General features: G+C 35.5%; 1 protein-coding gene across 1 annotated transcript in view; it reads left to right on the plus strand.

Moving 5' to 3' along the window:
- SPATA17 (spermatogenesis associated 17) overlaps window positions 1-27,183 on the plus strand; it is a 91,388-nt gene that overhangs the window by 43,647 nt on the left and 20,558 nt on the right. Inside the window, exons 7-8 of the mRNA XM_086460736.1 lie at window positions 13,090-13,293; window positions 18,538-18,689. Coding sequence (XP_086316862.1) covers window positions 13,090-13,293; window positions 18,538-18,689 — 356 coding nt within the window. The remainder of the gene's footprint in view (window positions 1-13,089; window positions 13,294-18,537; window positions 18,690-27,183) is intronic.

Here is a 27,183-nt window from a genome sequence, read left to right on the forward strand (position 1 = left end):
AGTTTTTTGTTGTAGAGCTTAATAATTTTTGGATTATTAAGGTGTTAACTTTTTGCCTCTGTATTCCTCCATTTCCTACCTCTCTTAATACTCAGAAGGAATAACCTAAACAGAGGGAGTGTGATAACAGATCTAGGCTCACACCACTAGCTCTCAAATTGTGCTTCGTTGGAAGACCAAGTTCACTCATTTTCCTTGCAACATTGTTTTGCAGCGTGCTGCAGTTTCACAGCGTATACTGTCTCTGGTGTTCCATCACAGGAGAACATGGAACCACAAAGTGCCTTATTCTTTCTCCACAGTTTGGTGAGGTTCTGTGGATTGCCTCATCCATTCCAAGCAACAGTAAAGTCCATCACTTTTCATCCCTCTTTAGCAGTGTGACAATTTCTCCTGATATCCTTTGGCAGTTTGTGAATAGATACTGCTCATAAAGCTCCTAGGTAATTTAGAGCTGCAAGAGAAGAACAAAGCCCATGTGTAATAATAGGCCCTTTCTGTTGTAAAGTTACAAAATCTATGACATTTCTTTTAGTAATTGCCAGTAACAAGACATGAGTTACTTTTTGGATTGCAGTAGTTCCTTCAGTTTTCAGTGCCCGCTCGAGTTTGTCACCATCTCTTTTGAGTCAAGGCTGATGTGTTTAGATATGTGGCTGATATTTGCCCATATTTATTCCCATTGAACTAATGCATTGGAAAGGATTACTTGTAGGGATATAATATCTGGTACTGTAAAATAAGGAAATATTTTTAATGGAACTAGTCTTGACTGAGATAACCCTTTCCAGGGAGACATAAACATGTGAGACAGTAACTCCTTAATAGTTTAGCACTATAGAAAACAATGTAAAGAAAAACATCTTAAGAATAATGTTCTGTGAAGAGGAAGGAAATGTTAGCATCAAGTGAGTAACAGTGAAAATGTCTAATTTCAGCAATGAGAACTGAGTTTTTCCATTCTTACTCTCTCTGGGTAGCATCCATACTCCATAAGCAATTCCACTTTAGGGTAATGGGAGTCATTTAGCAAACTTCTGTGGACTCTGGATTAGGGCTTTTGAGTATAAAGGTAGCAAAAACATGCCCCAAGATTACTTTTCAGCTTTTGTTTTTCAGACAAGTTTCATTTTGATTTTCCGTAGTTATTGTAGAACTCTAAATTATATAACTTGTATCAATTGTATTGGTCATTGACTCATGTTTGTCAGTTCACAAAATAAAATATTTTGAATTCAAATTCTATTCAATGCTAAGGTACCTTTTTATGACATTTTTCCTGTCAAAAGAGATGACAATTCATAAACATGACACTAACTCTGTGTGTCCCCTTTTTACACTACTGGAAATCAGGAGTTAATTCTTTTGAAGTTACTGCACTTACATCAGGTGTAAACGTTCTAAGTGAGAAATTAAAAAAAAAAGCTACAAAATCCTTCCTGGAGCAGGCTGATGAATATTCAGGAGACACAGCTGATTAATATGCTTCTAACCTAATGTGGTGTCCTGTAAGAACTTCAAAAACAATTGGTCTAAAATGACACTGTTTGACACCCACTCTGTCTCTGGACACCTGGCAGTTTTATTCTTATAAAGGTGAGGACTCAGTGGATAAAGCTCTGGCCTTTGATCTTCAGATCCACAGTTTAAGAGACAAGGCTGCAAGTTTGGTCATTTGAGCTTAGTCCCGAGTGAACAGTCCACATCACAAAATGATTATACATAATTTGTTACTATTGGCAGTGTCTGTTCAGGAAAGGCCAAGGACTGAGCTAGCATGAAGAATGAATTAGCTCTTACCTTTTACATTTTATTTCCTCCCTCTTCACTGTTGTAATTTTATTATCCTGTCTCTAAAACATTCAGGGGATGAAATTATCATTCATTATAAGTACTAATACTTCCTGAAGATGAACTAAAATGGTTAATTTTTTTTTAATGTAGATGCCCCAATCACTGAACATCCCCACCTATCCATGGGTGTTTAATATCCACTTGTCACTTCTCTGCCAAGAAGTCAGATATTCCTGAGTACTTTCCAAAGCTTGTACCATAAAAAATCCCATTTAAATTTAAAGAGGAGAGAGTGAGCTTTCCTAGCTCTCAGGCAGGCTTGCAGCTATATTTAAATAGCATTAGTATATAAAGCACTTCATGCTGCAGTGTTCTGTTTTTATAAAATATTATTTCCAAAGGATTCTCAATTTACATTAAATCCTTCTTACAGTACCTGTGACAGGTATGTTTGATCAGCAAGCCTTCTTCATGTATTCACTTCCACATTGGAAGCCAGATATATCAGTCTATTCACAGGTATTCACTATAGGAAAATCATTCAACTCTCGTGCCTCATGGGGCACTATACACACAATCTCAGTTCACTTGAAAAGAATCTCAGTTAATGTTGCTTAATGTTTCTGTCAAAAGGAAGGACAAAGTAAGGTAAACTGAAAGCAGCCAGTAACTGAGCTGTTTGTGATTCTGGAAGACATTGTACCTGAACAAAGAAAAATGTTTATGTCTAGAAGGTTAGTTCCACTAGGTCTGAATTCTAAACATGACCTTTAAGTGACTTGCACACACAATCAGAAATCTACTTCTCTTAGAATTTGAGTCCAGCTTTTGCCCTTTGGGATTACTCATCCTGGAACACTCAGGACTGTGATTCTACTACTTGACACAGTATCATGGTGATGTAAAAAGAAGGCCAGCGCTGGAAGCCAACATATACCTCCAGAATCTGGTGCAGACTCTGCCAAAACCGTTTAGTGACAAAGTTTACAACTTCTGTGGATTTTCCAGTTTTGCTCATATTCTTTTCAATCAGCCTTTCTTTTTCTCTCAGAAGGGGTGGTTGTCTCCCTAGAGAGGGCAGGTAAAACCAAAGGCAAAACTAAGATGGCAAGCGAGGTGATTGTGCCCAGAAAAGGGTAGCTCCTTAGGTTAGGGAGCAATGGGAAGAGGATGGTGAAGTGCTGTTTGCTGACACCATAACTTACCTCCTATAAGAAATAGATGGCTATGCACCATTTCAGACATGCTTCCCCCCAGTGCCAGAACAGTACCTCCTTCCCGTTCACTCATCTTGTCTCATTCTAGCACAAGAGGTAGGTCAAAGTGCTTCCAATAGAAATCAATAATTTCTCCTTTTGCCACACTTCCCAGAAAACAAGGTATTCACATCTTATTTTTTAAAGATAGTGAGTGAATGAACTTAAAAATAGAACAAAATTAATAATTTTGAGCACGTTCTGTGCAGTATTGCAAACTCTGTGTTTCCTAAAGGCTGCTTATTATAAAATCATTTCAGTTTGTTTGATGACTGGATAACTGTGCAAAGAAATGAGAAAGAGTTTGCACTGAAAAATCATGTCATTAGAAAGAGCTTAACACACAATAAGATGTGAAGTTTGAGTGCTGTTTTGTGATTGATCCTATGCAAGCCCAGTTTTTAAAGGCATATACACGTAGGCATGGCAATATTTCTGAGAGCTTCTTCTAAATAGCTTGTTACTAGCCCTGTCACTCATGCTAAGCATATGCTATTATAGCATAGTGGCATCTCTGTATCTACCATGTATTACAGCATTTAGCATCTCTGCATCTAGCATTAGTCATTTAAAAATCCACTAGCTAGAAGGTCCTGTACTTAAACTGTCATTTTCAGCATTTGAATTGCATAATCTCTATTTGTGTGGAATTTTTCTAGACAACAAACTTCTCGCTCAACTCCTGTGGGTAGGATTAATGGCAGAGTTTAAAGGACAAGCTGTGTGATCTATCAAAAGTGTACATGCTGAGATCTTAGAAAAACATGACCACATTTTGTGTATTACTGTCAGCTGGGGTGGCAAAAGGGTTGGATTGCTGCAGGGTCAGAAAACTGATAAGAGTGAGTTATGTACTGAATGTTGTCTTTGTTTGCTATGTGGTACACACATTTAAGAAAGAATCTATATTGCAAAAAAATTACAATGTAGTGCAAATATCAACTGAATAGCTCACACACAGCCACATTCACGCACACTTGCACAGAGTGGAACTCCACTGGCATTCCTGAAATTGTTGCTGGGATAAATTTAGTTGATGTGTAGTATTCTGTCTGGTGTTTATACAAGTTTCATGTGATGTACGGTCTTGCTCAGGTAATCTTGGAAACTATTGTATCAGAAGAAGTACATGCTAAATAAGAGATAAGTGCATAAGAAGAGGGAGGTTAGGAGTGGCACTGGAGAATTCATGAAGATAAAATACCGTACATTTCTCAACAGCAAACCTTCCTGTTGATTAAGAAGTGGCACTGATGGTATCCTTGCTTTAATGAGACTTCAAGATGAGTGATGTACACACAAATTCTTTTGTTTTTCAGCTCTTAGGCAAGTGAATAGTATAGTGGTAACGCTCTTTCATTAACTTGCACAGTTCATTCAATATTCAATGCTTTTGTTTAGTATCTAATATATATGGTTAGTTTGGGAATTGTGTCTGTCCTGCAACGAACATGATGAAAACTGTGTATCTTCCCCCATCTATTGTTTTCTTTGCTTCCAGTTTTTCTATTTCAACAGTTTTGAATAAAATCTTTGTCTTTTCATTTTTTCTTATTACATCACTCTTATCTACTCGTTTCTGACTACCTTTACTAATTTGACTAACATGGTTCTGTTCCCTCTTCTTTATTCTTTCCTGTATACAGTACTATGATCATTCATTAAACCTTCACTTCATTGTTTACTGGTCTCATTGAAGACTGCTTTGTTAAATATACTGCCACTTTTTGAGTTTTTAGTCATTGTCTAATCCTATAGTTTTACTACAGCAAATTGTTTAATAAATCTGCCAGAATATATATCTGTGAGTGAAGACTCACATGCAAGCACAAGGCAACAGACGTAAGAAACAATGGAAAGCCATGAAATGTTACATTGTTTAGTTGCACATATGTGTTTTTGGAGAAATGAATGAATTGTCTTTTTAGTAATTATTTCATTAACAAGGGAAATTTCTGTATGCTTTCCATCTCTATCTGTTAAGAAGAGCTGCTTCTGTCTTCTGATTCATTGCTGTAGGTAACTTCCGGTGTTACAAATTCAAAGCTACTAAGTGGTATAATTGCAAGGATTTTTCTCAATCCAGTGAGAAAAGGAGTAAATTTCACGTTGATTTTTTTTACAAAGCTAATCCTTTCTGTTATGCCAATGACAGTAGATGACATTTTAATTTTAAAGATATAAATAATATCACAAATTTAAATGTTTGAAACTCTGAAAATTTCTCGCAAACATAAATAATTTTAGCCTCAAAATAACCCTGTGAAGTAAGGAAATACCATCTGTGTGTTCACATGCAGTTATCGAGACATGAAAGAAAAAAATCTTTTTATTATTATTATTCTTCAGGCTAAGCTCTTTAATTTCCATTTATACAGAGTGGTTGTAGAAAATGGTTGGTTTTCAGACATTCCTAGAATTTGTACATGATCCCCAGCACTCTTAAAGAAAAAATTATAACAGTAATGGAATTTCCCATTCCTATTCTTAAAATAAAATCAAGCAAGTTAATTTTTTTTTTCTGCTTGTTTTGAAATCAGAAGTCAAATGACAAGTCAGTAAGAGAACTTTGAATGTCTCTGTTTTGTGTCTTCATCATCATAAGAGTATTGTTTCCCACGTCATCACTCACTCATTCAAACTATTATTCCTGATTTAGTCAAGTCATCAAAAGCCTGTGTAAGAATTAGATTTGACAGAGTAAGCCTCAGTCAGAGAGAGAATCAATGAAAGATGGATACACTTTTGGGATGCCTCTGCATTTGCTGGACCGCTGTGTTTTGGATATTGTGCCACAACGATGCATGCATTAAAGTAAGAGTTTCTCTTTTGCCTTGCCTAAATACACAAGCAGTTGGTAACTGTTTGGAGACTCAATTACAGTTTTGTTTCCTGCAATTGAACTTAGTGTCTGTGCAGGTTTAGAGGTTGATTTTATGGTCTGTGGCCAGGATACTGGACTTGAAGGTTTCCTTAACACCTCATTGTATAGTCCATAAAATTGCAGCCTGGTTTACTTATAAAAGTGCATTTAAAATGTGATTGCACTATTATTTTGATATCAAGCAAACATTTCACAGATTAAAAGGACTGAACCAAACTTTACAATCTGAAGGCAGAATAATAATAATTAATGCTTCTAATACTCTGTTTAAACAGAGTATGTATTAAGCAGAAGACAGGTAATTAATCCCACTTGAAAGAATATATGCTACTCATCACTCATTTATGAATACTTCAGTCTCTGCATAAAAGCAGTATCTCAAACAAAGTTAAAATACCTGAGGTACAATAGCAGGCTAGGCCCTCCAATTCTTATTTAGATGAAATTTGTGACAGTATATTTTTATGAGGATTACAGGATCAGGCCTAAGGAGTAGCATTTGCTCAGTAAGAACTGAACCTAAGTTTATGAAGCTGGGTGACGTTTTTTCTATTGTCAGCCATGCTAAGGAAACCTTATCTTGAATTGGAATGTTGAACCACACTGTGGTATTTTTCCAATATCTGAATAAAGTTTGCACTATATTTCTTAATTGTTAATACAAAGTGTGTTTGTATTAGTTAAAAAAAATCACAGATTATTCCTAGTAAAAGATATACTATTGTGTCTTAAGTGTTGTGATGTTTCAAATTTGAGTGAATGGACATAGTTTCTTTATACTTGTTGTTAGAACAGTATTTGCAGAATATTTATAGATGGCTCTTTCCCCAGCATTTCATATTACAGATATTATGCTTTTATTTTCACTATATATGGAATATTCTTCCAGCCTGTAATAAACTAGTTATTTAGAAATTTTAAATTCCTTTTCTTTTACAGACATGGTTGCAGCATCATATAAACACGTTTTTTTCCTTGTGAATCATTAATGTTTTAAGGTATTTCTTTTCCCTCCTACAGAAACTATATCTGGGGATTAACAAGATTGTTCACTGGAATTCATGTGGAAGCATAACTGCAGTAGCTGAGAAATGATCATGTTTCCTTTTAGTTCTCAGCAAGAGTAATTGAATGTTGAATATCTTACTAAACGCTGGACTGTGACAGTGTGTTAACACTCCGACTATCTCCTAACAGCAGGGCAATTATTTGCTGAGTGGGATTTTTATAAATCCCCTGGCAGTAGTATGTCCTGATAATTATGATGAAGTGCACTGGTCAGTGTTGATTCAGCAATCCCATCTCTAGCAAATATTTCATTCACAGCTCTCCTTCATGCTTTTACTTTTATGGCTTTTAAAGATATCTTACCTCTCCTCTCAGCTCTCTTAGTTTTTTTACAAATTACAATAGAGCAAAAAAGGATTTTCAAGTTAAGACCCTTTTTTGTTGAAGTCTTTTCCTTCTTGTTTAACTCCTCCTTAAAAGACCAGAATGAGAAAGTAGGACTTCACTTAGGTTCTTACCGTGACAATCGCTTGCAAAGGCTTCCTCCCTCAAAGCTAATTTTTTCAAGATTAAATGACTGTTAAATGAAAGTTTGTATTCATGCTATATGTTGATTAGTTCAGACTTTCAGAGTTGATATTAAAATAGAGCATACCTTTATTACTATTTAGTTAAATTAAGGTAAACAATATTTTAAAGATGTGAGGATACACTATCTATTGACTTCATGCTTACATCTTGTCTTCAGCTCAATATCATAGATTTTCAATTTTGCATGTGTGTAATTGTTTGCAGTGCAGTAGCTGCACTGTATGTATAAGGGAATATTTTGTTTGGAGTTTTATATGTAGACTTTAAAAGCTCAGTCCAGAAATAAGAAAGAAGAATAAGAAACAGTTCATTCATAAATTAAAATTGCAGCAGCTAAAACTCTTCTTGTTTTATTATACCACTTGGGATCACCGATCTTTTCTGAGGAACTATCCAGTGTAATCAACACAGCCTTGTCTTTCCCTTTCTACCTGCACCTTTTTCTTTTCTTCCTTCCTTCTTTCTTTCTCTTTTGTTACTCTCTTCCTTCATAGCCTAGCTTTCAAGGCAAGCTCCTTAATAGTGTCTTTGTTGTATTTTGGGAAAAAACAGTTAAGTCTTTCCCTCCATATAGAAATGACAAACAGGAAAAGGCAAAAATACATATTCCACAGCATAGACTAAATATAGGATTAGAAGTGGAAGCAACATAGAATGTAAAAAAACCCCAATCCCAATAAATCTTTTCTTTGCTAATGTTCATTAAATTAATATTTTTTCTTATATTTTTTTCTTTTTTTATATATGTCACCATTAATTATAAAGATAAGAAAATGATTAGGAGGAAACTAAATGATAGAATGTTAGAAATGCAAAATGGTTCAAAATATTAATGTAATGCTAAGGATGACTGCGTAACAAATGGTACATTTGCCAGTATGCTTGACCTGACACAATTAATATTCCAGGTCATGCTTGGGTTTCCATGATGGAAGGTCTGAGGCAGAGAATTCTAGGGGAAAAATATATCTATTGTATAACTCATTTCTCTCTCTTTTCTTTTTTCTTTTTTCTTTTTTTTTATTTTCCCTGACGAGTCAGAACCATAGTCTTAAAAAAAAAATAAAAATCTGTGCTTTCACACCTCATTTGCCATATTCACCACTGGGCCACCATTCACCAGAAGGGCCTGATGCAAGGAGGTCAGTAAGAAGCTATTAGCAGAGTCCCCTCCTGAGATTTCTTTGGTCTTATTGAGGTGGAAGTTAGCATGACAGTACTGCAAATAACTCAGTTGTAGGTTTTTTAACAGTTAGCACAGATTTCCCCATAGTGTTTGTCACTTTAGAAAATTGTTCCTGGAAATGAAGTCCCAGAAAGCTGGCTTTGACAGAGGCCCTTCTTAGCTGTGAAGAACATGGGTACAGAAAAATGTCATTCTCCCTGCAGACAGGAGGTACTTTTGGTAACCTATCATAACATTTTGGAGGGCAACATATTTTCTTATGAACTAAAGGTGGGGGAAATATTGGAGTCAAAGTATGAGGTAATATCTCAAGACAGATACTCTTATATCATTGAAAAAGCAGTATTAACTACAATGATTTTGTATCGAGAAAATATTATATAAAGTGGGGAAAAGATAAAGTAACACTTTTAACATGTTGTGCTGGTCTCAAGAAGATATGGAAATTTATTAAGTACCGAAGGCTTTGATCCTCCAGATTCATAGATTTCCACAGACTGCTGGCTCCCTGCAGATAGAGTGAATAGGGCATCCATCAGCACACAGCAAATGTGCAAGAAGTTACGAAAATAAAGACTCTGATTTGCAGAAATATTTAAAAATGCGTGGAGCAATTTTGACAGAGATTGATCTGAACTAGAAAGTAGACTCAAACTCACCCCATTTTCTCTCCTACCAATCTTTGCCAATTTTAAATCTAGGCCTGAAACCTTACCACAAACCTTGGGGAATTTTGAGTAAATTAGTATTAATTTTATCTATCTAGATACGAACTCCGCTGATTGCTCTGCTATGTGTCTGTTTGAATACCTGAACATATGTAATTAAAATGTAAAGCAATTAACAAGGATTGTTTGAAAAATTATTATTTAAAAATGCACTTTATAATCAATTTTGACCCAGATCTTATGAAAAGTTTCAACTGTAGAAGAAGCCACAACTTTTAAAGTGTCTAACTGGCCTCCCTAGAACTCCAAATCTGTTTTCATACTTTGTACACTATCTGTATGTTTAATCTAATAGCACGTAAAAAAAAAGAACAACAAAAAATGGCTCTTTGTTAAGACACTTTTTCAGCAATAATAGTTCAAAAGATACTGAATCAATGGGTTCCCACACCTATTATGGCTAATTTTGGTGTAATCAGAAGCGCTAAAAGTCAGTCCTATTTGTTCACCTTGAGATACTCAGTGGCATTTCACAGTGTTTGTGAACTATGTTTCTTTCTACTGCCAAACTTTTAAATGAAGAAATGTCAGGTAGACTATACACAGTATCTCAATATAGATTGCAAAATGCAGTTTTGGAAAGACATTATATGCTTGGAGCCATTTATATGTGCTCTAAGTATGACTAACAGAAGCAATCCCATTTCTTAGAGCCCAGACAGCATATCATTTTAAAGTGATACTTGACTGTAACTCTTCAGTGGAAAAAATGTTTAAATTATTTAAGATACAGTATTTTTCTGCTTTAGGGAAGCAAAAACCGATAAACAAACCTGTGCTATGCACATTGAAATTTTTTTGTTGTTGTTGTTTAAACTTTCCTACCCAGTTTACTCTTCAGCTTTTTAAATTTCAAAGAAAAGGCTTAAAAAGGGGTGTAGATTTTAAGCAGATGTAGCCCTGATCAGGATTTGCTACAATCAACAAATCCATGCTTGCCAACTTCAGAGAGTCATTATTATGCCATAGTGGTATATTCCAGATTATCTGGATTCTAATTGATGCGCATGGAGATGTTTTTCTACGGGAAAACATTTACATTTTCAGTGACATTGTAGTTTTTTACAAAATATGTGTTTCACAGACGTACCGTGAGAGAGCAGTACCTCTCCCACTAGCTGGGACCTCAGCAGGCTCATGGAATGGCTAGAATACAGTCTCCACGTTAGGTAGGATTCAACAGCTGAATATAGGTGGTGTAGGAATGGGTGAAAAGATGAAGTAACAATACAATGAGCAGTTCAGTGAAATGTGAAAAATAGGTAGTCATAGGCAATCACTTTTCTATTTGTCATCAACAGAGTAAAGGCAAAATTTCATTGATCAGAATGTCGGCAGATCCAATGGCCATGGTAGGACTACTGTGTAAAGAGCCATAATGACCATGGCATAGATATGGTTTGTATATCTCCAGCATAGAATCTAATTTGTATGGAAGACCTTGACTGGACATTTTATGTTTGAGAGAATTTGCGTAACAAGTATATAGTGTAAATGCATTCAATAATTGGGGAACAGTGCAATAAAACCTGAGACAACATATGGAACTTGTGTTTATGTAGCACTCACAGGTCACCAAGTGTTTGCAACAAAATTATACTGGGCTGATGAGAAAATTGCAATGGGACAATGTATGAAATACTACAAAATTAAGCTTTTAAGATGCAGCTGGATTTTACAGATGGACCTGCAATTTCTCAGTTTCTTCAGTGATTCTGCTTGCCTGTTATTTGAAACATGGATTCCTGACATTTTAGTTTGGCATCCTGAAGAGCTGAAGGAACAATCAGTGGTTGGCATACATATGTTTTTAACATGTTTATTCATGTCCTCTTTTGCATTACACATTTAGACTGATAGTGTAGTGGAATAGTTTATAGGGTTTTCACTAAGAGGGGAACATATAACAGAGGGCCAAAATAAGTTGTCATTAGGGCCAGATCACTTACAGAGTTGAAGAATGTAGCCCATAAAATTTTGAATAGCCCAACAATATTTTGAATAAGCTACCATCTCTGAATATAGTTGTCCATGAAAAAGTAAGTTTATACAGGTCTTATTTAACTGTTTTGACACATGAAATTGGAACTTCCCAGTAGGATATGTTAATGAAAAATGCATTAGAACTAATTGGGGAGTGTTCAATCCTCTCAGCCCCAAGAGACTGATACTTTATGAGAAGGCTGATGCTCTACTTATTTTTCTCGTGGGTCCTCAGTAGTGTTCCAAAGGAGAAATGCAAGTTTTAAAATATTTACTCTTTTCCTTACCTTTCCCCACATTATGAAACTGTTTTCTTTTCCTACTATTTTCATTCACTACTTCTTAGCAATTTAATTTGTGATAAAAGCAAAGGACAATGTATTTTAACTAAGCCAACCTACTTTAGAAGTCTGAGTATACTGTTGTAGAAAATATGATTATCCTTAAAGCAACTGAGTATCTTTCAATTAATTTTTGCCAGGTGTATTTTAAGGATATATCATCTCTTTTACAGGAAATTTAGCAGCTTTGTGTAACAAGGTATAGGAATTCTTATGTTTAACAGTTCATAATTAATTCAGTAAACTCACGTATGTCTATCTGAGAATTGTTTAGACACAACTGATAAATTCCCTACATTTATAAGGAAGATTTGGGAACAGTCTGTCACATAATTTTGACTTGCCAGATATTCACAAGTTGTTAATGACATAGATGACTAGTTCAGAATTTGAAATGTATACTTTATATTAGTAATTATTCTATTAGATCACAGTAGTGACGCAATTAAAGATACGTCCTGAAAAAATTAAATCTCAAATTCAGTGAAGAATGAATCTTTCAGTTTAATTCAGAATTGAGAAATTTTTATTCTAAATTTTTGTTTTTCACAAGTTTTATGCTATTAAAGTCAAATACATTTAAATAGTTAAGGAAATTTAATGTGAAGGTTTTGTAGGAAAAAAGCAATTACTTTTTTTGGTATTCCATAAATTTTCTTGTATTTTGTCTTAACTAATCACTCAGTTTTACTTTTAAAAATGCTGCTGTTGCCACTGTCTTAGTCCACATTGTGAGTCAGCTAGCAGATTTTAAAGGGACAAGAGTTATGTTCCCTTGCACAAGCATTTATTTTTCTCTCTAAGTATGTGTTTGGAAATTATGGGTAATATATTTTTTTTCCTATTGTGTAAAGGCATTTAAATTGGAGTTTAAATTAAACTTTAAATTTCAAAACAACTATAATAGCCTGCCTTTAAAACTGGTTACAAGTTTGTGCGCTTTCAATTATTTTTTAAGGGAAAACTGGCATGTTTCTTTGACTACTGCTGTGGAAGGTAGACGATTGAATGTGACTGAAAGAAAACACGGGTTTGAGATACAGGAAGCTCTTCCTTCCATAAAATGAAAGTTACCTCCATCTGAAGGGCTGAAACACAGATTATGCATTACATTATCCTGTTTAAACCCTTTTGTGACTGTAATGCAATGCCTAGAGATGCATTTAAACTGTAGATCTATCCCATGTCAATAGTCGCCAGAAACTTTGTGTAGAACTGTTTATTATATAGGGTTTTTTTAATTGATTTGATTTATAGAATAAATGCAAAAATGAGTTCTAATTAGTTGAAGTCAAAGGTAACCCCATCTTCTGCTCAGATTGCAGGCATCTACAATTCACCATTCAGAAAATCCCCAGATCCAATGGAACTGCTGCTACGGAAGTCAAAGCCATTGAGCCACAGACGGCAGCAAATGAAGAGTCCCTTTGCCTATGAGCTGTATGACTGGCCAACTTGTAGAAGGCCTCCGGCTTTCTCCACAGCCCAGCCTCTGCCACCTATTGGCAGACAGAAACCTCAGGTAACATTTTTCAGTCTCTCTGAGGTAACTTTTTTTCATACCTTTTATCATAGGTTATCATAGAATATCTCGAGTTGGATCATCGAGTCCAAAAATCCCTTTTATGATTTGTTTTTTGTTTGTTTTGTTTTGTGGTGGTTTTTTTTTAAATAAATCTAGTTCTTGAATTCAGGATATAAGGTCTTTGAAACAGGCTTGTCTTAAAGAAAAAACAAAACACCTAGGTCGTACGGAAAAACAGGGAAATATGATTCTTTAGATTTTACTTTTTTCCTTCGGGGAAGAAAAAAGTAATTTCCAATATTTCAAAGGGAAGACGTGATATAATTGAATAATAGCATTATGATTCATTAGAGGCAGAAGTCTTAATTTCCAATTTTAAATCAATTTACAAAATAGGAGAAATTAAAGGTAATAGGACAAATTAACCAGTTGTGATAACTTTTTCCTTTTTTTTCCAATTGTTTTCCATATGAAGGCCAAGAGAAATCCTCTCAGTATAGAATAGTTCCTGCTCTTTTGTGTCCACTGGCTATGTGGATTGATTCAGATTTCATTACAAAAAATTCTTCATTTTGTTTTGCATTACACCCAAGCTGCCCAGCTCCTATTCTTAGCTGCCATGATCTTGATTTTAGTTTCGGTTGATGTCAGTATATTTTATTTTTCTCTTCTATATAGAATGGAGATCTCTGAGATAATTCATCAGAGTGAATATCAACAGCTTTTGCCACCTTATTACCAAAACCTACTGAGACTATCCCCAATATACACAGCAGACGGACTTCTGGGACCTTTGTGTTCCTCATTTGATGACAATACAATGACATGTAGCTTTTGCCAGTAAATGCCTGATACAGTTACTTTTGGCATAGAAGTATTATGTCTTTCCCTCTGTTCTGAAGAATTTTTCAGTTTTCCCAATCTACTGAACCTTTTACTTACCTCACACATACGCTTTAAGTAGTGCTTTGACTTTGAATAACCACAATGTCTTCAGAACTTCTTACACTTTTTTTTGGTACTCTGTCCTGTATTTAAATTTTCTCAGCCTTATTTTGCTTAGAAAGACAATGCTTCTAAATGAGTCCTTTTCAGTAACTTTCACTGAAGCTATCATTTAGCTGCAGAAGTTAAACAACAATAATGAGCAATAAGCAATGTATTATATAACTTTATTGGTATTTTACACCTCTGAATTAACATGGTTATTTTCACTGTATTACTACAGCCTTTGGTAGGGTGATCTGAACACAGTCTTACGTTTGAACTACTGCTAGGTTCAAACTATGTGTACACATGCTATATGCCACAATTTGCATGTGGCTTATTGATTGCATCCACATTGTTCTTCAGTGGGGACAGCAGTGGGCATACTGGCTAACCCACACAGAAGAGGATTATCTCACCCGTAGGTTGAACTTACTTGTTTGTAGCAGGATGATTCTGTATCGGTGGTGGGACATGAAGGCAAAGGCAATTAATTGGGTTAGAGCATGAGAAGAAGATGCAGGCCTGCCAGAATACCTCTGGAGAAGTAGAAGTGAGCTGCATAGAGATCCACACTGCTTATAACATAAGGATCAGCTTCAGGGCAGTTTTCCACCTTTGTCGTTCCCTCCTTGTGTACTCCCTACTTTGGCTGCTTGAGCTTCCTCGTCAGATGAACTCATTGACACATTAGGATCAAAACAAAGTGTGAGCCAACAAACAGTTTTGTTGATCAGGGAATTTGGAGTTGAGGTAAATACTGCATTATAGCTTTACCTTCTGGGACCAGAGGGGCTATGACAGTCCTTCAGTGGGATGTCACTGAGTGCATCAGTCTTCCCCTCAGGATAGAGGGGAAGATTTTGCCTAGTGGACATGGTACAGGAAACGTGCTTTTAAGTAAAAAGGGAACTCAGAGGTTTTCCATTGTTAAGTTGCTCTGGCAAAACTGCTTTACTGTACACAAAGTATCTTACAAGCTTCTGTTTGGATTTGGAATATTTTAGACCTTTCTGAGTTCAGACGCATGCACAGCAGTCGTGCACAGATAGCCTTTTAGAACAAACCAGAAGAGTTCTGTTTATTTTCTGCACCTCAAAGTGGGAATTTACTATATAATACTTTAATCCTTTCAGCACCCTGGGATGTACACTGTGGGGTAAATTTTCAAAGCACAGCGCGTGGATTTAGCGGCGCGACTCTTATTGATGTTAATGGGAGTCACACGGCTAAATCCCTACACAACACTTTGACAATTTAGGGTTGTATGTCTAAGAAAAGGACACTGGTTTGAGCTGATGAAACAGCTGGAAATGAAAACCCATCAGAACACATCATCCTGAAAGTTGTCTGGTGTGACAACAAGGAATTTAATTAGTAGATACACTTGTGTCCTAGTTCTCTGTGGTAACACCTTTTGGCACCAAGCTTCTTTTTCTAGTACCTATCAGGCCCACTGTGAGTCACTTTTTACTTCACTGTTCTTTCATGTATCTAAAATTTGTATTGCCCATAGAGTTGGATATTTTATATGATAATGTTGATTATATATGTTTGAAAGAACAAAAATTAGCTAACTACCAGCTTTCCCTTAGAGAAATGGATATTTAGCATTTAGGTAAGCTCTATGTGTGTAAGATAGTGCAATTAAAAGAAAAGTTTTAATGATGCTTATACATCAGTTAGATTTATCATTTTTATTACTGAGATAACTAGAATTACAGTTTGATGGAAACACAGATAATGCTAAAATTAGTCATCTGTTCATTAAAATGCATTAATAACAGAAAGCATATTGCCATTTCTGGGGGATTTTTTCCATGCTGTTAGCTCTCCTTGAATGAGGGCAGTGAAGAACGTATGATTTCATGTAGTTCATAATTTTCACCATGAGTTTCTGATTTTATGGTAAAGTAGTAAGAATACCAATCTGCCAACCTTTATCTGGCAGATCGACCAGTAGTGAGAAGATTTATGCTACTCAGTACAAATTGCAAACAGAATATAGGGTTGTATGAGTTGCTTTCAAGATGAAAACTGTTGATTGACTCCATCCCTTGCTCTCCTAACCTGACCTCACTAGGAAGACCTCCATTTTGAAGCAGGATGCCTGAAATGCTTACAGGCACTGACAATTTGAAAACATTTGTAAGCACCATTCTACCATAGATTCCACAAATCTTAATCTTGTACAATGGAAATAGGTAAATGGATTTTTTAGAGGCCTTGTCATCTTAGATATATTCCTTAGGTGCCTGTTGCTAGATAAGTTTCTTCAAATACATGATTCAGAGGAGTGGAAAAATCTGCAGGGAATGTTTAGAATATTCTTAATACTCTAACATATATACCCCACTTTCATTAGTGATAACACAGCCTTGTTTGAGAGACCTTTGCTTAGTTACACTCTTTCCCCCCTCCTTCCATTAGTAGTTGGACTCTATTAATTTCATTTGAACTATGGATTGAGAAAAAGTTAGAAGGTCTTGGAAATTAAAGATGGAAAAAAATCCTTGCTTGGATACCCAATTTGGCCCTTACCCTGACGGAATATGAGTCAATATTTTACAATGAAGAAGAAATACAATATTCTGGAAGACTATTTTCTAAAAGCGGACATATTTATCTTGATATTATTTAACACTAGTACATTTCTTTCTTCTTTGCTCCGTATATCCACTTCATGCAATACAGAGTATTCATTTTTTATTAAAAATTTTAAACTTCTTTTAGAAAGTGGTCGTGAGATCATGTATTACTAGAACATTGCTTACTAGTTTTAATGACTTGTTTTAGTATTGATTATTCTCTCACAGGTGGTAACACGTTTCATTCTGTTTTTTAAAGACTTACTGTTGTTGTATTAAATTAATATATTTATTTACATAGACTTAGAAAGTAGAAGCAATAAAATATCTGCAAAAAGTGTAAATATTATGCTCGTTTGCTTACAAGGACCTTTAAAATATCTCCAAATCATGGTGCTATGCCTTTAAAAAGTAAAGTTCCAATAAAAATCCATTAACTACTTTCAAATATAGCAGTTCTCCTGTCCAGCTGTGAAAAGTACTAGATGATACTTATTTGCCATTTGTGTTATTTACGGTCCATGACTTTTATGGTAACTGGTTCCTATTATTGGTTTCTATTAATGTAAAACATAAGTGAACATAAATGAGGCGTGAATCATTTCTTTTTATTAGCCCCACAGTCTTCACTCAGTGCTTGCAGTAACTCCAGCTGTGACTTGTTAGTGATAACCTATTTAAAGAAGGATATCTTTAAGAATAAAGGCTGTGATTAGGATTCTTTGTCTGTTCATAGTTTCAGAAGGTTTCACTAGTTCATTGCAGGATCAACAATGATGAAAATAAAATAAAAATTAATTAGCAACACTTCTAAATTCAGAGTTGCCACTAAACTGTCCTGAGCATAATATGGCACTAATTGTACTCCAGGTAAGTTCCTACTTGTTAGTACTAAAAGCAGGACGCAAAATATGTCACTTTGACAGTGCGAGAAAAGACTTCCTGCTGCTATTTATCTGTGTTGTTAAATGGTAGATGCTGATATGATCAGTTATTAAACAGCATACTCTGGAAAAAAAGATACATACCTGTATATAGGGGAAGACTTGTGAAGAATTCTGAGCTTTCATTTTTTTCTAAGAATAATGGAATTTATGTAGAATTAGACTTTTCAAAAATGGACTATACACCTATATTATTGAAGTCATTGGTTTGAATTCTATTAGAAGAATTGTATCTTAAGTCATGTATTAACTTCACTTCCAGGTAGCTTTATAATTAAATTGAAAAAAGCATGCTCTTTAAGGTAAAACATTATTTAACCTGTGAAAAGGAAAATACTTAAGCTTTCTGCTTAAGCAGAGTCTAGATGGAGTTAAGACTTGTGTATCAGATTTTATTTCACCAATATTTTTAATCTAAGGAAAAACTAAGGTTTTTTTAATTGATTCTAACAATGTATTGTTTTGAAATAATAAATATTTATTAGTAGTTAAATAAATCTGGAGTGCACATTTCTCATTCTCTCTTTGGAGCTTTAGAGCATGTATCAACCTTTGTGTTGTCTGTAACTCTCTATCAAAATGAACTGCTTTAATTATTTTCGCAGAAAAGTCTTCCTACACTTCCCAGACATTCTGTGTCTTCTTTCATCAGTGATGTGTCATGAATAAAAGAAGAAAAGAAAAGAACTGTAACCTCACAATAAAACACTTACACCTTTTAGGGGCCTTTCCGTGATACTGCTGAAGTATTGCAGCAGCGCTACAAGCCTTTGGAACCAACCTTGCGGGTGGCAGCATCAATCAATTCACCACTAGAGAAGGCCAGAGAGGAAATGAAAAGGGAGGAATGGAGAAACCGTATACATGTCAATGAGTAAGTTCTTTGTTTTTTCTTGTATTGTTATGAGAATGTTTTCTTTATTCCATTGCCTTCAGAAACCTTTCATGCCTGACAAAATGAAATGTCAAACCTGACAGCTTACTAGCAAACATTCTGTGTACATACTTCTAAATTCTGTGTCCCTAGATTATAAACTGTTCAGGGCAGAGACCCTATCTTGTAATTGTGTGACATGTGCCATCCATATCTATGCATCTATTGAAGAACTTGTAGTAATAATAATAATATGTGATGCAACAGATGGGCTTAATGGGAAATAAGAAAACAAATGCAAATTCTGTTTTGCCGCATGCACCTTGCTAAGGGGAAAACACTGTTTCAGTGTTCGTATTCATGGAGCTTACAGACTATGGGAGGAAAAAATGGTGTTGCATGCCAATGAGACTCGCTTTCTCTCCCAATAGACTACCAAAGCTCACTTGGAAGGGAAGGGAGCATATGTTGCACATGTTAGAACATGATGCAAAACTGTAATCATCTTTGAAGCAGTTTGGTTTCCTAAGCCATAGCACCTGTAATAGCATCAGACACGCCAGTTCTCTTCCATACTATCTCAAATACAGACAAAATCCATCCCAAGAGATTTAAGGCTTCTGTCTCAAAAGATTTAAGGCTGTTGTCAAAATATTTCCAATTCTTTTCTTATCATGATGAAACTCTTTTGCCCAATCATAATAAAAGCCTATTAAGTCACCTGATTTGCTTTAGAAAAAAATGACGTTTTGTCAGCTTTTTCCCTTGAATTCACTGCTCTTGGCAATCCTTTGACAATTTAATACTTGAGTTCAAGACAGAAAGGAATCACTTTTCCTTATGAGTAGCCTGTGATCCACCGATTCACTGGGACATGATGCTTTGCTATCTTTGATCTGTTTCAAGGTTTTCTGTGAGCTCCATGTTGCCACATGTCAGCTTCAGGACTGGGACGTAAGAATTCCAGAATTAATTGCATTTGCATCATTTGGCTTTTATGTTTTTATTGCTGGATCGTTTTCCTCACATTTTCCCCATTTAATATTAACAGTGACTTTAAATTGAAACTGTACTCAAAACCTATTTTTAAAGAAAAAAACCCCTTAGTTCAGCTTCTTTTCCACTTTCAGGGGATGTTATTTTTTTATATTTGATGCCAAAAATAAGATATAGTACTTCTTATTCCTTTCATACCAAAAACATAACTGAGTTCAGTTACAAGTAAAAATGTACTTTAGTTTTCTATTCCTCTGTCTATCCTTTCATTTATTGTGGTGAGAGAGAAGCAGCTTAACTTTCACATCTCAGCTTAAATGTGGATGTTTTTTTTAAATTATTTGTAGCTTCTGCCAGTGAAATTTAAAAAAAGCAAAACCAAACCCCAAAAAACCTAAAAACCACACGAAACCCCCCACCAAAAAAACCCCAAAAACCCCACAAAAAACCCAAAACACTAGGTAACAATTGATGTTCTACCCCTCATTTAAAGTGTTCTTTTCACTGAATAAGTTTTGACCGATGTATTCCAAGTGAGGATCAATGATGTCCTTCGTTTATAGGCGCGACTATATTGCCCAGTCTTTATTTGATGAGGTTTACCCCAGACATCACTGTGTCAACAATTTCAGGTCAGATCTTGTAATAAACATTTCACTGACACTTTTCAGTGAGTGAATTGTGAAGCTTTGATCTTACACAGTTTAAATTTAGAGTCTCCAACTTTGACAGATATTAATTGATCAGGAAGCATTTAGTGCCATCCTTAATGCACAGAAGCAATGTCCTAATACCAATGATTCTCAGCTTCATGCACGCTAAATGCATAGTGTATTATGTATTTTCAGGCTGTGATCATTCCGTTTGTGCTTCATATTCAACCAACCATGCAAGGGTCACATCTGTAACCTTGAAAAGGTGATGACAGAGTTGCAGGTCATCATCAGGACTAACACTCACTAGTAATGCTGCAGCTGCTGTGAGGGATGCTGGTCTCCAGGGAGGAGTCAGCAAAGGGTTACTCAGATTCTACTGTAGTCTTTTCTCAGCAGTGTCTATTATGAATTGACAAATTTCTGTCTCTTCCTGTGTAATTGCATACTTTGGGACTGTATTTCTTCCTGGTAGTGCTTCCTATGCTGATTATTCTTCTGTTTCAGAAAATAAGGAGAGAATGAACAGTGGAAGTGTGTGGCATTTGTTGAGAAAGCTTGTGTTTGCATAAAATGAGAAACTGAATCCTTGATCTATATATTTTCAGAGTGAGTATTGTGTGATAACTCTTAAAACAGAAAAATTATCAGTGTATACCTGCAATTTCCAGCAATATTCAGAATTCCCATTCACCTCTGATTAACAGGGTTCTTTAAAGTGGTAATAAACTTTCTTTAAGTGTTTCAAGCTCTGAGAAAGTTTTTGCTTCTGATAAAATGCAGAAATAATTGAAAAAGCTGTAGGGGAATGTGAGGCAGGCAGAAGCAGTACAAATGAAAGCAAAAAAGAATGTTGTGCCTACTTAAACCGATTGCTGGAATTTCCTGTTTTGTAGTAAAAGAGCAACTGGGTAATCTAGCCTAACAAAAATTATTCCTTTTTCTCATGTAATTGAAGCTGTTACTGCCTTATTGTGCTATTTTTCATACAAATGAAGTGATTTCACCCTCAGCTTGGATAGGAATGACGACTGGACTCCTTTGAGATGGCCACTTAATAAACTAGTGTCTAGTTTGAGACACCAACTGCTGGATCCAGCAGATTTAGATCACTAAGCATGAAAAATTCTTTACTCAGTTGCATGCAGTTGCATGCTGGCCTAATTTTTCCAGAGAACAAAAATGTAAATTATCTTCATTAAATTCACTGAAATGTCTTGGTAATATGCCTCATGCTTCAACGTATACTAGTAAACGTCTTTATAAAGGCAACATACATCAGAATGAGTTGCAATGTGGTGATAGAATAGGGATAAACCAGCAAGAGTATGAGGCTGGGGGTTCCTGATTTATTGTAGCCGTCTGATGTGACATCAGGCAAGTTCGTCTCAGCCTCTGGCTATGTCCGTGCTCAGTGCTGTCCTGGAGACAGCCAAGCTAGTCCTGAACAAGCGGGTTCATTTGTGTGCAGCAGAGTGCAATGTTTGCACACCCTGCCTCTCACATGCTGTGTGAACATTGCAGTACGAAGCTCCTCATGGGCTTATTCTCAGCAAGATAGTGCTTTTCTTTAGAACCAGCTTAGGTGCTTCCGTGCTACGCAGTGCTGTTCACAAAAGCTACACTTACAGAAAAGATAATGATCTAAATAAGCTCTATGCTTGGAGAACATCAGTGTTACGAGATGCTTGATATTAATAGTAACAAAATTTAAAAAGCAAGTCACTTGATTTTAAAAAAATATTTTAATTTCTATATTTATAAGTTATTTTACTGTCTCACATAGCTGCAGTGAAAATGGCTACTGCATTTTATGTCATACAATTGTAACGCATCTGAAAACTTTTTTTAAATTATACTTAGTTTTTCATATGCTTTGCAACTTCAGCAATTTGCATATTTTCTGGACTGTTATTGTATTATGATAAACAGGGATTATCATATATTTTCAGATAATGTTTTCTTAACAATTCAACTTCTATTTGTAACTCTTCCATTTATTTTAATTACTAGCACAGTGTGCAACATTTATTAATCAGCAGAGTCTTTTTAAGTTAAAATACTAAATTAGCTAACCCCATTAACACAGAATACTCCAAACAAGCAGTAATAGGAGAGGTAGTTACTGTGCAAATCGTATTATACATGCGGGTGCTCTAGGGCACAGTTAAGCATGATTACCCTCTTTTGATCCAGTATTCCTCTGCTTCTTCCAGCTAATTTCCACTGGAAATTTACAAAGTAGCGCCTTCATTTTTCCATCTTAATTTTTCTAATGAAGTTCTGGTACTTTATAACACTGGGGATGCAGATAATAAGTCTGTGTATAATTAAGAAGTTCTGGAATTTGCTGCAGAAGAGATCCCTTTTACTTTCTACAAGAACTAGACCATGCTTTTCTTTGCCACTTTACATTGTCGCAGACAGGGGTTAAACAAAAACAGCCAGAGGATTCTTAGATTTACTGACGTTAGGATAAAAGTAATTGATAGTTTCTTGAAAAAGTATGTATTCAGCATATTATTGTAGACAAAATCTGCACCCAAATAATGCATGCGAAATAAGTTTTTTATGGCAAAAACACTGAGCCAAAGGTAATCTGACTGGATATGTTAAGTAAAGTGTTCTCTCTTTATTTTTGTAAATTACACTTTGATTTTAATATGCACTCGTGAACTAAATAATGTCTGCCCTGCTGCAGTTGTTTTTCTATGGAATGCCATTGTGCTTATTCCTTTGTTCCCCTAGTGAAAAGATAGACACTGTTGGATTTGATGAAGAAATTACTTCAGATATAACCCAAATTTGAAAGCTTAAAATTAATTTAATGTTGGTTTGGTTGTTTTTTTTTTTTACAAAAAAGATAAGATTCACAGCTTCCCAGTAGAGAAGCATACTTTGTTTAGAGCTAATTGTTCACAGTCTTCTTCAAAGTGAGATAAAATTGTTTTATTTGAATTAGATCAAGACAACAAGGAATTGAATTGCTATTGCATAGAACCACTTTAGACAAAAAGTTAACATCACACATCTAGAGTTAAGATTTTGGTAGTATTTTTACTACAAAATTACAAAAATGAACAGTACATACTACTGTTATGAAAGTTTGAAAAACATGTAAGCAGAATATTCCTTTTAGTTCTCTGGTTTTAAGACTTCTTATTGTGCCCTGGTAGTGCACCATGTATGGTAGTCTGGCAGTAGATCTACTGCCAGTTCTTTCTCAGAAGTCTGGGTAAAGTTTAAAGCATTTCTGCTATCAGGATTACATGCTTGCACTGCTAGACTGCTGGGATTTTGCCTCTTGGGCAAGTCCAGAGAATGTGCTGAAGGACCACTCTGGGATTTTGCTGCCATTGAAATTCAAGAAAGAGTTAATGCCTCTGAACTGTGTCTTGTTCGTAGGTACCATATAGCATTGGGATGCTGCCACCCAGCAATAAGTGATGGACCTGACAAATCCTCCTTTCTGTTTGTGCTGCTGCTCCCTCCTCTCACATTACCATAGACACTAGAGTCCAGTACCTAATGCTGCTTCTATTCTCTCAGTCAAGCCAATTGGAAAGCTTTCAGTGTCTAAAAGGCCTCTTCAATCTCCTGTCACAATAGTGAGAGATATTATTGCAATAAAAGAGACAGAACAGAGTGAGAAAATGATAGGTGAGGAATGCAGGAAGATCATGAGGGGGTAAAATGAGGAAATAAAGATTAGAAACTAATAGTAGCAGGGAGCTGCAGAACAGGATGAGTGAAGGGAAAGAGAAAGCAAATTTTATTTCTGTTAATGACAAATATCTAGGGTATCTTTTGACATTTAAATAGACACCACTAGCAGCTATCAAGTCCAAGATCCGCTACTAAGTCGAGGCTTCTAGGTCTTTTTACACTAATTAGATTCACCATAGTGTGGTCCTGGCAACAGTGCACCAGTGACACTGACAGTTTGGGTCCTGGTCCTCCCTCAGCTTATGTATGTGTAATACTCCTGTTTGAACCTGAGGTAGTTTCCTGGTTTTGATTCCAATTCTTTCCCCTTGTCTTGAATGTATTTTTTGGCATATCTGTCATTCAACTTTTGCGTGCAAAATGAAATGATTTTTCATCTTTAAGTTTATTTCTTCAGGGAAAGTTCACCTCCCATTAAATTATCAACTTTTGGAAAGGCTCAGCTTACACTGACTATGTTTTATGGCATGATATAACATCCATATGGAATGTAATTCTTGTTTGATGCTGATATTTCTGTCTCTGTCATATTTATGGAAAACCTTCAAGAATTTCTGAATTTACATTTAAATCACAAGGAAAAGCTGAAACCCAGATGTAAGAATCCTGAGAGTGATTTTTTTTTTTTAATTTTTTGGTTTTTTTGGGTGTGGAAAAGAACTTTGGGGCTAAGCTTGTGCAATTGATAATAGCATCATACCATTGTCTGGATTTCATTTTCTTCTCCTTCCATCACTGTCTCTGTCACATTCAGAGCACATACTGTCATTAATTTGGGGAAAAGCTGTGTCAAGTGTGTATGTAGAGCTACAGAACACAGTACTATTACTGAAGTGTTTTGCAGTGCTATTGCTTTTTACTATTACTATTGGTTGAGGGGGTATAATGACTTTTGTATGACGCCTATTAATTTGGTTATCCTACTTAACACAAAAAATGTTTTAATGTTCTTTTTAATTACATATTCACATTGAATAATGAAAGTTCTTACTTGCTTTAAGCAGACACTGAATTTGCAAATATGATCCTTTCTAGTAGTTAGTCATTGCTGTAAGATCTGCCCACCTGGCTCTGACAGCAGAACTATAGACAGAAGAAAAATAAGAAAGTTTCTACTTTAGTCTACTTCGTGCCATTATACCATTATATTTTTAGTGTTCTTTCATTTCAATTTTAATATCTTTATTGTTCAATGTTCTTCCTCAAAAATTCATAGTTGACTTAATTTTTTTTTTTTTTTACTCAGCCATAGACATACATTCAGGCTGTATGGCACATGCTCCAGTTAATGATCTTAGAGGAGATACACAGCAGACTGCAGATGATCTTGTTTCTGCTGAACACACATGGTAGAACATAGATTACTCTGAGTATTCATTTGCCAAAAAGACAAAGATTAACTGATCCACAGTAAAATCAAAACCTCTATGTAGGAAATTTTATAGGGAAAACTATAATAATTTACTCTATCTTCTACTTTCCTCAAGAATTTTTTTGCCATTTTGTGTATAAATTTTACAGACATAGTATTCGTATTGAATTATGAATGCTATGGCTCACCTAAATTCTATGCATATATAGGCAAATCCCTAAACTGCTAGCCTTGTCTTCTCAGCTACCCAGTCCCCCGAGAAAGCCAATTTTCTTTCATGTCTGAACAAAAGAAAAATGTACTATTAAAATGCAATTCAGAAGTGATAAAAACTGCAAGTGGAGCAGCCGGCTCACAGCACCTTCAATGTATTCTCTGGGACACTGGGGCCACATTAATTTTTGTGCGTGTGTGATGTCCATCCCATGTGCAAATTAGCATTACAAGTACCATAATCTGTCTTATGTGAGAGTGTCCTTTCCCATGAGCATACACATGGTACTGTAGCTTGGTATAATTTTAAAGTCTGCTAAGTCAGTGTTTTTCTTTTGCTAACTTTACATGACATTTGTGGTCCTTGATAGAATAAATCGATATAGCTGGTAATATTCTAAAATAGTTTCTTTTTATGAAGTGGAGAGACAGACATGTAATTTAAAAAAAGAAACACTTAAACAGTTGCTGATGGATCAGTTAGGCCAAATAAATAATTTTCTGAGTCTGTATCAGCTGACGAAGAAAGGTACTTTAATCTCCATCTTTATCAAAAACTTGTTTGACTACCTAATTCTTATACTGACTCTGGATTCTGAAAAGCTTTAAGCTAGGAAAAGGTTTTAATTAACTACAGCTGTTGTCATGGCAGTTAAAGTGGTGTTTTAAACTTCTGAAGTATTTCTAATTTTACTGTATTATATTTTTTTCTGCTGTTTTAGAATAAAGAACGCGTGTTGCTTTTCGGCATACCAGCCACGATAAGCTTAATTCACAAGATTTTACTTTATGTGCTTGTTTGTACTCTTGCAAACTGAAGTAGGTGGAAATAAGATGTCCTTGTAGGGTCTGTTGCAGATCCTTTACATATAAGAGGTCTTTCACCTTCCTCCATACCCAGAAAAATCTGTATTTTTCCGTAAGAGTTAGAGACATCCATCTGAAAACTTCTTCCATGCCCAAAGAGAGCAGCTGGATCTTCACTGTTCAGTAGCATTATGTAAGTAGGGGGTCCACAATCAGTATGACCAAAGGTTAAAGAATCAGGCCCCAAAAGATTGCTAATTAGGACATAATTATACCTTGAGAATAACGTGCACAATTTGTGATTTCACAAGAAATCATTTCATTGCTTTGTGATGTGGCAATATGTGAAAGTCACCAGTACTATTTGTGTAAGTTTCGATTCTGAGATTATGGTTTATTAACTTTGGTTAACAGATATCAAAGGATGCATACCTAGTTTAAGGTACAGGGAGCAAATATGCCTGTTTATTCTCATAATGCTGTCACGCTTGAAATGTTTCCACCTGATGGAATGATCAGGTTGAGGTTATGTGTTGAAGCCTACAAGCCTTGTAAAGTGGATGCAAGTTCTCCAGAAATGAGCTCTGTACTTGTGCACATTGTGGGGCTGCCACTGACAGCTGGCACAGACCTCACTGTCTGAGACTTGAGGTGTCAACATGCAGATCCTAGCAAATTGAACCCTGCTTATTCTCTCGTCACATCACACTGGTTGGTAGTGCAGATA

This window comes from Leptosomus discolor, chromosome 2, assembly GCF_034619465.1.
Source record: "Leptosomus discolor isolate bLepDis1 chromosome 2, bLepDis1.hap2, whole genome shotgun sequence".
In the NCBI taxonomy this organism is placed as follows: Eukaryota; Metazoa; Chordata; class Aves; order Leptosomiformes; family Leptosomidae; genus Leptosomus; species Leptosomus discolor.